The 17268-nt window shown below is 42.4% G+C and overlaps 1 protein-coding gene across 1 annotated transcript in view; it reads left to right on the plus strand.

The window, feature by feature from the left end:
* The first annotated feature begins 4838 nt into the window (after positions 1 to 4838).
* Positions 4839 to 17268, plus strand: part of ANXA3 (annexin A3) — a 66334-nt gene continuing 53904 nt past the window's right edge. The window contains exon 1 of the mRNA XM_010845897.1: positions 4839 to 4913. Coding sequence (XP_010844199.1) covers positions 4899 to 4913 — 15 coding nt within the window. The 5' untranslated portion in view covers positions 4839 to 4898. The remainder of the gene's footprint in view (positions 4914 to 17268) is intronic.

Consider the following 17268-nt stretch of genomic DNA (forward strand, 5'->3'; position numbering starts at 1 on the left):
TCCCCACGCCTAGCCGCAATCCTCTCCCGCTGCCCTCTCTGTCCTGCGGCCCGAATCCCCGGGTGAGCGTCGACCGGTTCCCCTGCAAGCTCAGCGCCGGGCGGGCACCCACGGCGCGCACCGACCCGGCTGCAGGGTCCCAGGGGGATGGGCCGGCATGGAGTCCACGGCCCCGGTTTCAGAATCAAGGAAGCCGAGGCCCCAGGCAGCAGAAGTGCCTGCCCTGAGAGGGTCACTCGGTCCTGGTCAGGGCGGGGCGCACGCTGACCAGCTTTTCATCACAGCGAGCGGCGCGGGGATGCAGTTGGCCATCTTGGTCTCCCCAACTCTGAAGGTCTTGGGAACAGAAAAAGAACGGGAGTTAGAATAGCCTTTCCGGTGCCTGGTGTCTCCGGAGTAGTTCTGAACTCGGTTCTGAGGACTTGGAAACCCACCCATCTTTGTGAGCACGTCTTCCTCTTCACGTAGGCAATTAATTTTATTTCACCTGACTTTTTTAGGAGTTGAAAGTTTATTTAGATATTGGACGTTAGGAGCCCCAGAAGTTTGCTTTTCCCTCAAAAGACTCACCTTTTTCTTTGATTACAGTAGTCTGATTCACTGGACGTGAATCATTCCCCTGGCATTTGAGTCAACAGACAAGGGGATCTGAGTACTGATTGCAACTGACCATATATAGGAAATTGTGGTTTCCCCCTGGTCAAGAAGGTTCAGGGTCGCTGGAGGCCCCTTTGGCTGCTGATAAGAAGGTTGTTATCTACATCTATACTTTATTTCGGTTTTGTTAAGTAAGTTCATTTGGGTGGAAGGAGGGGGAGGGATAAATTAGGAGATTGGAATCACCCTATACACACTACTATATATATTAAAAAATAGGTAACTGATAAGGACATGTATAGCACAGAGAACTCTACTTAGTACTGTGCAATGGCCTGTGTGGAAACAGGGGAAAAAAAAGAGTGGATATATGTATAATCGATTCACTTTCCTGTATGCATGAAACTACACAACTCAATGAATCAACTATACTCAAATAAAAATTAAAAAAGAAGACAGTTGTAACATGGAGGGCTAAATTCTTTTTTTTTAATATGTATTTATTTTAATTGGAGGCTAATTACTTTACCATATTGTATTGGTTTTGCCATACATCAACATGAATCCGTCGGAGGGCTAAATTCTTATCAAGGATTTGTGTTCCACATAGACAGACTTTGCCCTTTGGAGTAGCTACTTTCACAACTTTAAAAAAAAAAATCAACTTCGTGAAAATTGTAACTCATAAAAACATTACGCCATTTGCTCTCATGAAGGCAGAAAACTTCAGACTAGTAGGAAAACGAATTGAAAAATGTAAAGAAAACCAGAGGGCTTCCCTGATAGTTCCGTTGGTAAAGAATCTGCCTGCAATGCAGGAGACCCCGGTTCAATTCCTGGGTCCGGAAGATCCCCTGGAACAGGGATAGGCTATCCACTCCAGTATTCTTGGACTTCCCTTGTGGCTCAGCTGGTAAAGAATCTACCTGCAATGCAGGAGATCTGAGTTCAATCCTTGGGTTGGGAAGATCCCCTGGAGAAGGGAAAGGCTACCCACTCCAGTATTCTGGCCTGGAGAATTCCATGGATTGTATATTCCATGGGGTCACAAAGACTCAGACAAGACTGAGCGACTTTCACTTTCAAAGAAGACCAGAGCCTCGTTCCCAGAAGTCTGTGGCTCTATAGGGACATTTGTTGAAATATAGGCACCAAAGAGGAAGTAAAGGAATTGATGTGAACACTCTAATCTTTCAGAAAACGGTGTTTTAAAGTTCTATCATTGGGTCATTTAGACTCCCCTGTGGAGTAATTCTTCACTTCTTAGTTCAGTTCAGTTCAGTCGCTCAGTTGTGTCTGACTCTTTGCGACGCTATGAACCACAGCACACCAGGCCTCCCTGTCCATCACCAACTTCCGGAGTTCACCCAAACCCATGTCCATTGAGTCGGTGAAGCCATCCAACCGTCTCATCCTCTGCCATTCCTTTCTCCTCCTGCCCTCAATCTTTCCCAGCATCAGGGTCTTTTCCAGTGAGTCAGCTCTTCGCATCAGGTGGCAAAAGTATTGGAGTTTCAGCTTCAACATCAGTCCTTCCAGTGAACACCCAGGACTGATCTCCTTTAGGATGGACTGGTTGGATCTCTTTGCAGTCCAAGGGACTCTCAAGAGTCTTCAACACCATAGTTCAAAAGCATCAATTCTTCAGTGCTTAGCTTTCTTTATAGTCCAACTCTCACATCCATACGTAACTGCTGAAAGAACCATAGCCTTGACTAGACGAACCTTTGTTGACAAAGTAATGTCTGCTTTTTAATATGCTGTCTAAGTTGGTCATAACTTTCCTTCCGTGAAGTAAGCGTCTTTTAATTTCATGGCTGCAATCACCATCTGCAGTGATTTTGGAGCCGAAAAAACTAAAGTCAGCCACTGTTTCCACTGTTTCCCCATCTATTTCCCATGAAGTGATGGGACCAGATGCCGTGATCTTAGTTTTCTGAATGTTGAACTTTAAGCCAACTTTTTCACTCTCCTCTTTCACTTGCATCAAGAGGTTCTTTAGGTCTTCTTCACTTCTGAAACCTGTGATAAATGTTCATAATTTACAAATTATACTGGATCAACACATATTGGGGCTTCTCAGGTGGCTCAGCAGGTAAAGAATTCGCTTACAGTGCAGGAGATGTGGATTCAGTCCCTGGGTCGGGGAGATTCCCTGGAGGAGGGCATGGCAACCCACTCTGGTCTTCTTGTCTGGAGAATCCAATGGACTGCAGTCCATAGGGTCACAAAGATTCATACATGACTGAAGCCACTGAGCACATAAGCACGTATTGACCATTAGCTTTGACAGTGTATTGGCTGGGCACTAAGGTAAGTAAGAAACTTGGGGTTAAATGCATATCTTTGGAGTGTAACTGCCTAGGTTCAGTAGGAGGCCACTCACTCCTTATGTGGCTGGAATGTAGCCTCCGTTTCGCAGCCAAACTCTGGTTGGCAGAACCTGCCCGTGCGGAACCCCTGGGTTCCAGAAGCCAACTGTACCGTGCCCTTGTGTATAAGGGATTTAAGCACCCTCAGATTTTGTTAAATGCTGGACGAGGTTGGGGAGAGGGCCTGGGACCATGGATATGAAGGGACTCTGGGACCATGGATGTGGAGGGACCAACTGTACCTTTCTGTGCCTCAGCTTCCTCATTTGCAACTTGGAGATGTTATAAATGATACCCGGCTCCCCTGGATCATTGTGAGGCTTATACTGAATCATTTATTCAGTCCATAGCATTTTTTAGTGCTTTCTGTGCCCCAGTGAACAGACATGACAAAAATCTCTAGCCTTTCAGAATTGACCATATAGTGTTTTGGTATTATCTGCAACATAGTAGAAACTCAAAACATTTGCTGACATTATTAACACATATAATTTCATTTAATGCCAGCAGTGGCCATCCTCTCCCCTTTTATAAATGAGGAAACTGAGGCTCAAAGAGATTGTGTCTAGCTTTAAGGGGCAAAACCAGAACTGATGATATTTTGAATCCACTGTATGTTTAGAGGGATGTAGCATTAGCTGTCATAACTAGAGAGTCAACTGCCCTTCCATCAGTGATTCTGAGAATATTGAGGCTAAATGTTTCTAGGGACTAATAGTGTCATTTCCTGTTGAACTTTACTGTGGGCTATCACTGAATATTTAGAATATTTTGTTCCTGGGAAGAGTGGCAGCATGTTTGAACAATGTCTGCGTATGACAGGATTCCCAGGATTCCCTATGTATGTGACTGAATTCCAAGTCAGGACTCTGTCAAAAAAATACCCCTTTATACCTACAGGCTCTACCAAGATATGGACCTTCCTCAAAAAGCAAACATGTTTGTTTATAAAAGGCTGTAGACTTGGAGCCTTGTAAAATGTAAATGGAGATTTCAGAAACACAAGGATTCAAACTGAAGCTAGTTAAAAATTGGAGAAGAGGGGCACGTTTTTTTTGTTCCCTATGATGGTGGGAGGCTTCCCTGGTGACTCCGATGGTAAAGAGTCTGCCTGCAGTGCAGGAGACCCAGGTTCAAACCCTGGGTTGGGAAAATCCCCTGGAGAAGGAAATGGCAACGCACTCCAGTATTCTTGCCTGGAGAATCCCATGGACAGAGGAGCCTGTGGCTATACTCCATGGGGTCACAAAGAGTCAAACAGGACTGAGCGACTTATCTTTCTTTTTTTTGCTTTCTCTATGACGGTAGTTAATAAGGAAGTCAGCAATCAATGCAGTTCTCCTGGATTATAAGTGAGTCAAAAATTGGCTTTCCAGTAAACATATTTGCAAACTTTTTGAGTACAGAGATTTTTTTCTTCTCTCTTGTTTTGAACCCTTCACAGGTCTAGCACAGGGCTTTACAGGTGACGCTAGTGGTAAAGAATCTACCTGCCAATGCACAAAACACAAGAGATGCAGATTGATTCCTTGGTCAGGAAGATGCCCTGAAGTAGGAAGGAAATGGCAACCTGCTCGAGTATTATTGCCTGGGGAATTCCACGGACAGAGGAGCCTGGTGGGCTACAGTCCATAGGGTTGCAAAAGAGTTGGACGTGTCTGAACACAAACAGACACACACAGGTCTATCACAGTCCCTTATAGCTAGTTATCAGCAAATATTTGTTTAGCAAATGGGGTACTTGATATTAGAGACAAGTCTTCTTCCTGAGATGGTTTCTTTTTGAATATTGGCTTCTGTTTCCTGGGGTTGAGTTTAAGGGTTAGACTGAGATGATTGTGCTCTGAATCCCAGGTTTATACCATTTGGTGCTTTATTTTTCTTTTAATAGGTTAGTGTGATCTCAACTCAAGAGAAAGGTGGGCTATCATGGCATCTATCTGGGTAAGTAAAAATCAAGCCTTTGTAACAGTAACTTATCTGAATCAAATCAAAATACAGAAGATCAAAATGTTAAGAAAAAGTTGAAATTTGATGAAAAGTTCCTGTGAAAAATTAACATGCCCTCAAAGCTAGAGGATGTCTAAAAATAAGAAAATATTAAAATATATTGTAAAGGTACTTAGTTAAAATAATTTGTACTGACACTGAAATAGAGAGGTCAATAACAGAATAAATTATGTGATGTGGGAATTTATTATAAGAAAAGCCATTTTATATCAGAGAGGAGAAGGCTTATGTAATAAATGATGTTATGAAAACATCTAGCTATTTGAAAAAAAGGTAAATCTGTATTCCATCTCTCCTCTTTCATGAAACTAAATTTCAGATATTTTATCCAGATGGATAAAATATTGAAATGAAAGAGACAAAATATGGGTAAATTTTAAAAGTTATCTTGGAGTGGGAAAAGCAGTTACAACCATAATACAAACCAAAAGCCTAAAAGAAAAATATCGATCTATTTATTTACATACAAATTTGTAATTTATGACAGCAAGCAATACTATCAGTGGAGTCAGAAGGGAACCCACAGGGGAAAAGCATTTGCAACACATTCGACAAAAGATTCATTTCATTAACATAAAAATAGCTTGAATAAATCAATACGAAAAATGAACTTGATGAAAAAGCTTTAGAGGGACATGAATAGGATATGAAAAGAATTACAAATAACGTGCAAAACAAATATATAAAAAGATGCTATACATCACTGAGAAATAAGGAAATGTAAATAACACAATGAGAAATCATTTCTATCTAAGTATTGGTAAAGGTCAAAAAAATGAACGAAGACCAGTGTTGCAGAGGATGTGGTCTGAGAGGCACTCTCATATTCTGTTTATGGAAGAATAAACTTGGCGCTCTTTGGGGATGGTATTTTGGCAATATCTATCAGTGTCTAAATGCACATCCCCTGTAACCCAGTAATTCCACTTCTAGGTATTTATCATGCAGATAATACTTGCATAAGGTTGGAAAAATATAGGCTGATGGACATTCATTTATACTAATGAAAATATGCAGACAGCATAAGTGGCCATCTGTGGGGTATGGTATTACTCAGCTGTAACTTGTAGCCATTTTTATGTCATCACTTAAAAATGAGAAAAAGTGGGTCAGCTGTGTCTATATTGATATAAGAAAGTGTCCAAATATATATTAATAAATAAAAAATCAAGTTACAGAATAGTATGGAGAGAGTGATTCTGTTTTAGAGAAAAAAAGAAAAGAAAAAAAATATACATAAAGACTGCATATACATAAAGAATGCATCACCTTCTGTGCTCTGGTCTTTTTTAATGATGAAAATGCATCATATTGTATAACTGAGGGGCAGAGAGACTTCAAGGGTAACTGCAAGGGAAATGTGAGCAAGCCCTGGTACACTCAGTGTTGGTATCTGATGTATCTGTTGGTATCTGATGAGATGTATCATCATGAGGCTTTGCCTGGTGCCACACGATTCCCCATCACTGGTCAGTAGGCTGATCTTCTGCTTTCCAGATCTGAAATTCCTGTTGCTATTATGGCTCTCTAAAGCCTCCTTGGTGGTTCAGACAATAAAGAATCTGCCGGCAATGCAGGAGACCCTGGTTCGACCCTGGGTCGGGAAGATCCCCTGGAACAGGAAAGGGCAACCCAGTATCTTTGCTTGGAGAATCGTATGGACAAAGGAGCCTGGTGGGCCATGGGGTCTCAGAATCAGACACAACTGAGCTACTAACACAGCACTTCATTATGGCTATCTAGTTGTGCTAATTACTTCAGTCATGTCCAACTCTGTGCAATCCTTTGGACAGTAGCCTGCCAGGCTCCTCAGTCCGTGGGATTATCCAGGTTTCTGCCAAAACTCATACAGCCCTAAATTCAGTGTCATTTGATTACAATTTTCTAATATGAATCAGAAATAGTCACTTGAATTCAAATCATGTCTTAATTTTAAATTTGCCCATTATTGTCATCAGTGGTGTGTGTGTGCGTGGTTAGTCGCTCAGTTGGGTCCAACTCATAGCGATTCCAAGGACTGTAGCCCACCAAGCAGGCTACGGTCATCAGTGGTACACTGATAAATATTTAATGCTCAGCTTTGAAGTCACCAATGGACTCCTCTGTTCATGGGATTCTCCATGCAAGAATACTGGAGTAGGTTGCCATGCCCTCCTCCAGGAGATCTTCCCAACCCAGGGATCAAACCCACGTCTCTTATGTCTACCTGCATTGCCAGGTGGGTTCTTTCTAGTAGAGTCTGATGCAAAAAAAAAAAATTTCATCTCTCCAAAAGATTAGTCTCCCTCTAGCCCTTGTCCATTGGTTTATTGACATTAATGATTTAGTTGGTCTGGCTCTCCCACTGACACACCTTCAAAGTCAAGGTACATTTTCTGAAGGTCTGGGAGAGACCCAGGTAAGTATGAGAGAGGGTGTATTCATTTCCTACTGCTTTCATAAGCAGTCACCACACATTTAGCAGCTTAAAACAGCACCCCTTTATTACCGCCACACGGTTATATACATTAGAGCCCAAAATGGGTCTCATGGCACTAAGATCAAGGACTCGGCAGGGCTGCCTTCCTTTCTGGAGACTTTGGGAAGAATCCACCTCTGAGCTTATTTATATACGTGCATGCTCAGGCATGTCCGACTCTTTGTGACCCCATGTACTGTAGCCCACCAGGCTCCCTGTCCATGGAATTTTCCAGGCAAGGAAAGTGAAAACCCACTGGAGTGGGTTGCCATTTCCTCCTCCAGGACATCATCCCGACCCAGGGATCAAATCTGAGTCTCTTGCGTCTCCTGCATTGGCAGGCAAATTCTTTACCACTGCCTTACCTGGGTTGTTGGCAAAATTCAGTTCCTTGCAGTTATGAGACTGAATTCCCTGCTGGCTGTCAGCAGGAGCTGTCCTTATCTCCTGGAGGCCACTGCTAGTCCTTGTGGGTGGCCTCTACATCTTAGAGCAGCTACAGTGCATGGAATCTGTTTTGGGCTTTGCATTCTCTCTAGCTTGCCCTTCTGGGGCCACACCTGGATAATCCAAGATAATTTCTCCATTTTGATTTTTTTTTTTTTAATTTGCACTTTTTGGCTGTGTGAGTGGCACATGAGATCTTAGTTCCCTGGCCAGAGATGGGACCCCTGTCCCCAGCAGTGGAAGCTTGGAGTCCTAACCACTGGACCACCAGGAAAGTCCCTAATTTCTGTTTTAAGGTCTGGAACCTTAATTACATTTGCAAACTTCTTTAGTCATGTAACATTACATTTGCAGTGTCCAAGTGTGTGGACATTTTATTTGGGAGCCATGGTTCTGCCTACCAGAAGGGAATGGGAAGATGGGGCACCCAGTGACAGGAAAGAAGGGAAGGGAACAGAAAAGGGAAGCTGTGCTGTGGGTGGGCAATTGAGGGGTTCAGTGAAGAAGGAGGCTGTAGCCTGAGAGGGGCTCCCACTGCCTTGCTTTTTCTTCCTTATTTTCCTCCTCTCAAAAAACTAGCTTTTATGAGTGAGATGTATGAGAGCAAATATTAAAAACAACTCAGGGCTACTGTGGAAAACACTATGATGGTTCCTCAAAACATTAAAAATAGAACTACCAGGACTTCCCTGGTGTCCAGTGGTTGGGGCTCCCCACTCCCCTGGTGATTCAGACAGTGAAGAATCTGACTGCAATGCAGGAGACCCAGGTTTGATTCCTGGGTTGGGAAGATCCCTTGGAGAAGGGAATGGCAACCCACTCCAGTGTTCTTGCCTGGAGAATTCCATGGACAGAGGATCCTGGTGGGCTACGGCCCATGGGGTCACAGAGAGCTGGACACAGTTGAGCCACTAATACTTTCACTTTTGCTGCCAGGGTGGGTCTGGGTTTGATCCCCAGTCAGGGGACTAGGATCCTGCATCTCACAAGGTGCGGCCAATAAATAAATAAATAAAATAGAACTACCATATGATCCAGCAATCCCATTTCTGAGTAAATATCCAAAGAATTGAAAACAGGATCTTCAAGAGATATTTACACACTTAAGGTTCATAGAAACATTATTCACAATAACTGAAAGCTGGAAGCATTCCCAGTCAGTGTTCAATGACGGATGAATGGATAAACAGAATGTGGAATATGCATATAGTGGAATATTATTCAACTTCTAAAAGGAGGGAAATTTTGATATATGCTACAATATAGATGAACCCTTGGGACATTACGCTAAGAGAAGTAAGCCAGTAATAAGAAGACAAAATACTGTATGATTGATTCCATTTATAATGAGATATCTGAAGTAGTCAAATTAATTCATGAAAGCAGAAAATAGAATTGTGGTTGCCAAGGTCTGGGAAGAGGGAGAAAAAAAGATTTGTTGCCTGATGGAGATGGAATTTTAGTTCCATACAATGAAGAAGTTAAATTCTGGAGATGTTTCACAGCAACGTGGATATTCTCACCACTACTGAACTGTATACTTAAAAATGTTTAATGTGGTAAATTTTATGTTATGCTTTTTTTAAACCACAGTTTTGAAAAAGCTCTCAAAATTTCTGTAAATACGCTTATCACTAAGCTTTTTCTGTTCTCTTTTCCCTCTTACACACAAAAGCACGTATACACCCAAACACAAATGAGCCATGAGCCTGTGTTTTTCTACAAAACTGTTGAATATATTGGTCAATTATTTGTGGTTACCAGAGTGTGGTCAATTTACTGGTGTGATAAGATCAAGAGGGCAGATTTCGGTTGCAATTTCAGTACGTTATCGTTGAAGATGAAACATTGGCTGGTTTCTTAAGACTGTATATTCTGTCTAGGAGTGTTGCAACCTTCCCATTGTTTCAGATGTTGCTTTGCTATTTCCTTTGTTTAGAATTCTTGAATAAGGTAACCCCACTTTTCGAAAGTTTACGTTACATCACTTGGCTTTTATGAAAGACCTACGCTAGGACAGGCACATATCGGCCATATTGCAGGTTGGTTCCAGACCAACCTGGAACCGCAATAAAGCAATAAAGTGAACATCATAAGAAAGCAAGTCACGTGAATTTTCTGGTTTCCCAGTACATTTTAGATTTTGGAAACCATGAGAACTCCTAGTAGAAAACATTGATAGAATACTCTGTGATATAAATCTGTAGCAATATTTTTTGGATCTGTCTCCTAAAGCAAAGGAAATAAAAACAGAAATAAACAAGCGAAACCTAACTAGATTTAGGTTTTTGCACAGCAGCAGAAACCATCAATGACATGAAAAGGCAACCTATTGAAATGGGAGAAAATATTGGCTAATGAGATGACCAATGAGTTAATTTTCAAATACATCAACAGATATAACTCGACATCAATAAAGCAAAACAGCCCAATTAAAAAATGAGTATGTGTGTGTGCATGTGTATGCTCTGTCATGACCGGCTCTTTGTGACACCAAGGACTATAGCTCGCTAGGCTCCTCTGTCATGAGCCAAATAGACCTCTTTTTAAAGAAGACATGCAGATAGCCAGGAGACACATGAAAAGTTGCTCAACATCATTAGTCGTGAGAGAAATGCAAATTAAAACCACAATGAGATACCATCTCATACCTATCAGAATGGTTGTCATTAAATAGAATACATATAGCAAATATTGGTGAGGATGTGGACAAAAGGGAACCCGTGTACACTGTTGGTAGGAATGTAAATTGATGCAGCCAAAGTGGAAAACAGCAGGTAGGTGTCTCAAAAAACTAAAAATAGAACTACCATATGACCCAGCAGTTCTAATCCTGAGTATATATCTGAAGAAAACAAAAACACTAATTTGAAAATATGCGTGTATCCCAGTGCTCATAGAAGCATTATTTATAGTTGCCAAGATACAGAAACAATCTAAGCCATCAACAGATGAATGGATAAGGAAGATGTGGTGTAAATAGGTAGACAGACAAGGAAATACTACTCAGCCATAAAAAAAGAATGAAATTGTGCCATTTGCAGCAACATGGATGGCATGTTGGAGGGCCTTATGCTGAGTGAAATAAGTCACACAGAGAAAGACGTAATGTTAATATGTGGAATCTAAAAAACAAACTAGTGAATATAAAAAAAAGAAAAGAGAAGCAGACTCGTAGGTATAGAGAACAAACTAGTGCTTACCAGTGATGGGGGTGGAGACACTATAAGGGCCGGGGAGTAAGAGGTACAAGCTATTAGGTATAAAATAAGCTCTTAGGCCTGAAGAAGGGAAAGGCCACCCACTCCAGTATTCTGGTCTGGAGAATTCCATGGACTGTATAGTCCATGGGGTCACAAAGAATTGGACACGACTGAGCGACTTTCACTTCACTTCACAAGCTATTAGGTATAAAATAAGCTGTAAGGATATGCTGTACAACATGGAGAATATAACCAGAAAAAAAAAACTTGTACTATATTGTAGTCTATTGTGTACAATAGCATTGTCTAAAGAAGGAATTTGAAAATGCTTTATTGCTTAAAAAAATGCTAATCATCATTGAAGCCTTCAGAGAGTCATAATTTTTTTTGCAATAATAACACCAGTGATCACTGAGCACAGATCACCATAACAAATATAGCAATAATGAAAAAGTTTAAAGTATTGCTGAAATTACCAAAATGTGATGCAGAGACATTCAGTGAGCAAATAAGGCTGGAAAAAGTGGCGCCAATGTACTTGTTTGATGCAGGGTTGTCACAAACCTTTAATTTGTAAAAACACACTATCTGTGAAGCACAATGAATTGCAATAAAGATGTGTGGTACGATTGTACCTATTTTTGCTACTGAAAGAAATCTGAAGAGGATTTTTGCTTTTGTGCAAAAATTAACTATGTTAACGTGTTGTTTCTTGTTCAGTCGCTAAGTCGTGTCCAACTCTTTGTGAACCCATGGGCTACAGTATCCAGGCTCCTCTGTTCTCCACTGTCTCCCAGAGTTTGCTCAGATTCATGTCCATTGAGTCAGTGATGCTATCCAACTATCTCATCCTTCTCCTTTTGCCTTCAGTCATTCCCAGCATCAAGGCCTTTCCCAATGAGTCAGCTCTTCACATTGGGTGCAAAGTATTGGAGCTTCAGCTTCAGCGTCAGTCATTCCAATGAATATTCAGGGTTGATTTCCTTTAGGACTGACTGGTTTGATCTCCTTACAGTCCAAGGCACTCTCAAGAGTCTTCTCCAGCGCCACAATTGGAAAGCACCAATTCTTGGGCACTCAGTCTTCTTTATGGTCCAACTCTCACATCCGTACATGACTACTGGAAAAACCATAGCTTTGACTAGACAGACCTTTGTTGGCAAAGTAATGTCTCTTTTTAATATGCTGTGTAGGTTTGTCATAGCTTTCTTTCCAAGGAGAAAAACACCTTGTAATTTCATGGCTGCATATTTAATGTAGATCTTCCTTAAAACAGAAGTGGTTTAAAGTGAACTTTCAAAAAGCTGGGTAGACTCTTGGCTTTACACCATTTTGGCTTATGGAAGGTTTCATAAGGATGCTCTACATTCAGTTAACAAGGGAAACTTATTACCTCTGTTCAGGCTTGGCTTTTGCTACTTCACCCCAGATTAGAGGACCTGGTTTCCTATCGGTTTGTACTCTTTTCAAGATCTCTTCTCATATGTTGCCTTTACATCTATAGCAAGTACTCAGGCAGAACACGAATTAGAATGTCTTGGAGCATTCTTATTAAGATGCCATGGCAATATTTTTCCTGTATACACCTCTACAGGGCTGGGTTTCTCCTGAGAATACGCTGAGCTCTTTGCTCCTTGGTCAGTTTCTAACTTTCTTTTACAGAACATTGATGAATGCAGGTCACTTTGTTTGAACTCTCAAATTGGTATTTTTATTACGCTACTAAATTTTTTCTACATATTATGCTACTGAAAGAATTTTTTTTTTTAGCTCATAATCACTATAATCATCATGAACTCTTGTTACATCTGAACTTGCTATACACTCTCCCTTCCCCATTCCAAACTCTAGTTTGCAAAATGAGGAAGAGGAACATAGCGCAGCTCTGAAACCAAGGTATAGAAGAAATTTTATAAAATATAACTTCCGTTAAATATGAAAAATCTCATCCAAAGGGTGTGTGCATGTGTGCTAAGTCACTTCAGTCATATCCGACTCTCTGAGGCCCTATGGACTGTAGCCTGCCAGGCTCTTCTGTCCATGGGATTCTCCATGGACAGAAGAAAATACTAAAATAGGTGTGGTCAGAGAGCATCTGTTTGGGGAAAATCCATTGGTTTCAGATGGCTCAGAATCATTCCGATGGGCAGGAGGATGCTATCAATTTGTAATAAATCAGGTCCAGGAAACAGGCAGAATCTTCTTTACTAGAACAGCTGCAGGGATACCAGTTATCAAGGAATATGTTCTTAGAAAAAATTACTATACCAAAATGATAATGATTACAACATCTACTGAGTACTCACTGCATGCCAGGTTCAGGCTTCACATGAACTGGTCTAATGGTTTCAAAGCTTAGAGGATATAGGTACTGTTATTGTACTCTTTCGGAGAAGGCAATGGCACCCCACTCCAGTACTCTTGCCTGGAAAATCCCATGGGCGGAGGAGACTGGTGGGCTGCAGTCCATGGGGTCGCTAAGAGTTGGGCACGACTGAGCGACTTCACTTTCACTTTTCACTTTCATGCATTGGAGAAGGAAATGGCAACCCACTCCAGTGTTCTTGCCTGGAGAATCCCAGGGACAAGGGAGCCTGGTGGGCTGCCGTCTGTGGGGTCACACAGAGTTGGACACGACTGAAGCGACTTAGCAGCAGCATTGTACTCTTTTTACAGATGAGGAAACAGACATAGCAAGAGACAAAGTAATCTGCTCAAAGTCATATTCAAGAGTTTGCGTTTTAACCACTTAGTCATGAAAAGGAGAACTGGGGTCATGGCTGGACAGTCTACAGTAGAGTCCATTGAACTAGGTACTCGCTGCTTTCATTGTTTAACTACCCTTTGGATAAGCCAGGTGGTGCTAGTGGTAAAGAACCCACTATGCAGGAGCCAGAAGAGATGCAGGTTCGATCCCTGGGTTGGGAAGACCCCCCTGGAGGAGGGCATGGCAACTCACTCCAGTATTCTTGCCAGGAGAATCCCATGGACAGAGGAGCCTGGTGGGCTACAGTCCATGAGATCACAAAGAGTCAGACATGGCTAAGCACACATGCCACAGGTTTCAGAGCTCTGTTCTGACTTCAGACAGGAGCTTCAAGTCTCTGAGCCACTTGCTGTTCTGACCCAGGGGCTACACATTAGAGGGTGTCCATGACCCTGTTCAGTAATTCTCTAGAATACCTCACACAATTCACTGAAAGTGTATTTCGGACTGCAGTTTTACTGTAAGACCTACACATAGAGCAAAGTCTGGGAGGGGCCTGGATTCAAAGCTTCCTCACCTCTCCCCATGGAGTCTGGGTGCCTCATCTTCCCTGCACATCTGGGGGTTCTCCGGCCGGGAAGCACCTCTGAGCCCTGACATCCAGAGCTTTCACTGGAGTTTCATTGCATAGCCAGGATTGATTAAATTAGTGGCCACAACTGAACTTGGTCTCCAGTCCCCTTCCCCTCCCAAGTGGCAGCCTTCTAATCACATGACCAGGCTGATGTTTCAGTATCTTGGGGCCTGCCTTGAGTCACCTCAGTAGCACAACAAAGTCACTCCTGTCACTCAGGAAATCCCAATGGATTTTTAATTATTTATTAATTAATTTATTTTTTGGCTGTGCTGGGCCTTCGTTGCTGCAGGCGCCTTTCTCTAGTCGCGGCAAGCATGGGCTACTCTGTGTTGCGGTGCACTGCAGGCTTCTCACTGGTGGCTTCTCTTGTTGCAGAGCACAGGCCCTAGGGCACACAGGTTTCCATAGTTGTAGCACAGGAGTTTGGTTGCCCCTCAGCATGTGAAATCTTCCTGGACCTGGAATCAAACCCAGGTTCCCTGCACTGGCAGGGCAGATTCCCAACCTGGACTACCAGAGAAGTCCCTCAATGGTTTTTGAAGCTCTGTGGCTGGAATTCAGGACAAACATCAGTTATATCTTTACCAAACTATATATATATATATATACATCAAGGATGAGTAAAGTGTCTAAAACATCATATTCCTGTAAACATATTCCTGCCATTTTTATGGAAATGGCACTGGTTATCTTAAGCTGATCAGAAGCTCTGATTGGAAGTCCTATCTTTAATCACAGATAAGACTGGAGGAAGTGAGTTAATGTTTTATAATAGCCCCAGATTGGCAGGCAGAGTCACTCAAAACATGGCGTCCATGGAGAAGAAATTCAAAAAAGGATGCTTGATGGTGGAAAGGTTGGGGAAGGTTTATCTAAAGTGCAAACTTGCTGGTAGGAAAAGCTAACCCATCCAGTGTCCCTAGTGAGTGAGAGAGCACAGCTTCCCTTCCCACCCCACCCTTCCTGTCTTTCCTGGGAACAAGATTGTTGCAGTTTGACACAGGAAGATAACAATGTTCCCAGTGTGTAACTCAGTTCAGTTCAGTTCAGTCCTGTCTGATTCTTTGAGACCCCATGAATCGCGGCAGGCCAGGCCTCCCTGTCCATCACCAAGTCCCGGAGTTCACTCAAACTCACGTCCATCGAGTCGGTGATGCCATACAGCCATCTCATCCTCTGTCGTCCCCTTCTCCTCCTGCCCCCAATCCCTCCCAGCATCAGGGTCTTTTCCAATGAGTCAACTCTTGGCATCAGGTGGCAAAAGTATTGGAGTTTCAGCTTCAGCATCAGTCCTTCCAGTGGAACCCAAGACTGATCTCCTTTAGGATGGACTGGTTGGATCTCCTTGCAGTCCAAGGGACTCTCAAGAGTCTTCTCCAACACCACAGTTCAAAAGCATCAATTCTTTGGCGCTCAGCTTTCTTCACAGTCTAACTCTCACATCCATACATGACCAACTCTCACATCCATACATGACCACTGGAAAAACCATAGCCTTGACTATTAGGAAGGACAGTAATGGTAGAGCTCCCAGGAAAGGTACAGTGTGCTAGTGTGGAGGGAATTTGGGGAAGGCAGTGCTTTAAATTCCACCCCATGGATAACATTAGCCCTGGGCATTTGGACATTTTTGGTCCTGGGTGCAAAGGATTTGTGGGCTTCCCCAGTGGCTCCATGGTAAAGAATCTGCCTGCCATGCAGAGGACACAGGAGACATGAGTTCGATCCCTGGGTCAGGAAGATCCCCTGGAGGAGGAAATGGCAATCCACTCCTGTATTCTTGCCAGGAAAATCCTATGGACAGAGGAGCCTGGCAGGCTATAGTCTGTGTGGTCCCAAAGAGTCAGACATGACTGAGCACACAGCACACACAAAGGATTCATAAAAGCCCCATCCACTTTCATATTTCTTGCTTTCGTGGGGACTTCCCACTAGACCTTTCTTGCCTGTGTGTTTGCTCTTCCTGACCATGCAAACTGAAACCTGGTGCAAGGATCACCTGTGCTACATACACGCGTATGTGCTGAATTTCTTCTCTGGTGTCCCTATTGTTTATTTCATCTCAGGGCTGGATGATCTAGCTTGCTAACTGTTTTTATGGAAACGGGCTTTTCGCATCTCAGGCAGTACAGCCATCCTGCCTGACTAGGCACTTTCAACATGACTGGGACTTTCTGTCTGGTGTATGTATCAAACCATGTTTCCCGAAACTTCTTTAGGTAAATATTGACACTCAGACAAGTTACGCAGATGGTCTTCTGCAGGTAGTTAATGAAAAACAGGTTAGACATGGATTTCAAATCACAACATTTAGAGCTTTGTTTTAGGACAAAGCCTGCAAAGAAATACTGTATTATCTGAGTGAGGAGGGAGAGGCTTCTTGGGAATGAATGGAATGAACATTAAAGGGCTATTCTTTGCCACTCCCTGACCCAAGCTCAACCACCAAGGAGGGAGGGTGCCTCTTTTATATTTTATCATAGTAAAAAGTGTAATTTGCCAGTCTAACGTGTAGCCATTGAAGAAGCCTTTAAATCAGAAGTGAAGAGGCAATGAGCAGGTTTTATATTGAGAGCAAGGAACATGAAGGGGAAAAGGGGAGATGTGATTCTCTTGAATGTCTTTCTTGGCAGATACAAAGCAGTTAGAAAGCATAAGTATTAAGTGATATGATTAATAACAGACATCTCACATGAATGAAGAAAATAAGTCAAAAGGGCAGAAAATTCTCACGTCTACCCCTTCCTCCATTCTCAGATCTTTGCTCCCATCATTTTCAACTATTTGTGTTTGATTAAATGCCTCACCTAGATCCTGGAGTCATGTTTAAATAAGAG

The sequence above is a fragment of the Bison bison genome, unplaced genomic scaffold (genome assembly GCF_000754665.1).
Source record: "Bison bison bison isolate TAMUID 2011002044 unplaced genomic scaffold, Bison_UMD1.0 scf7180017864228, whole genome shotgun sequence".
NCBI lineage: Eukaryota > Metazoa > Chordata > Mammalia > Artiodactyla > Bovidae > Bison > Bison bison.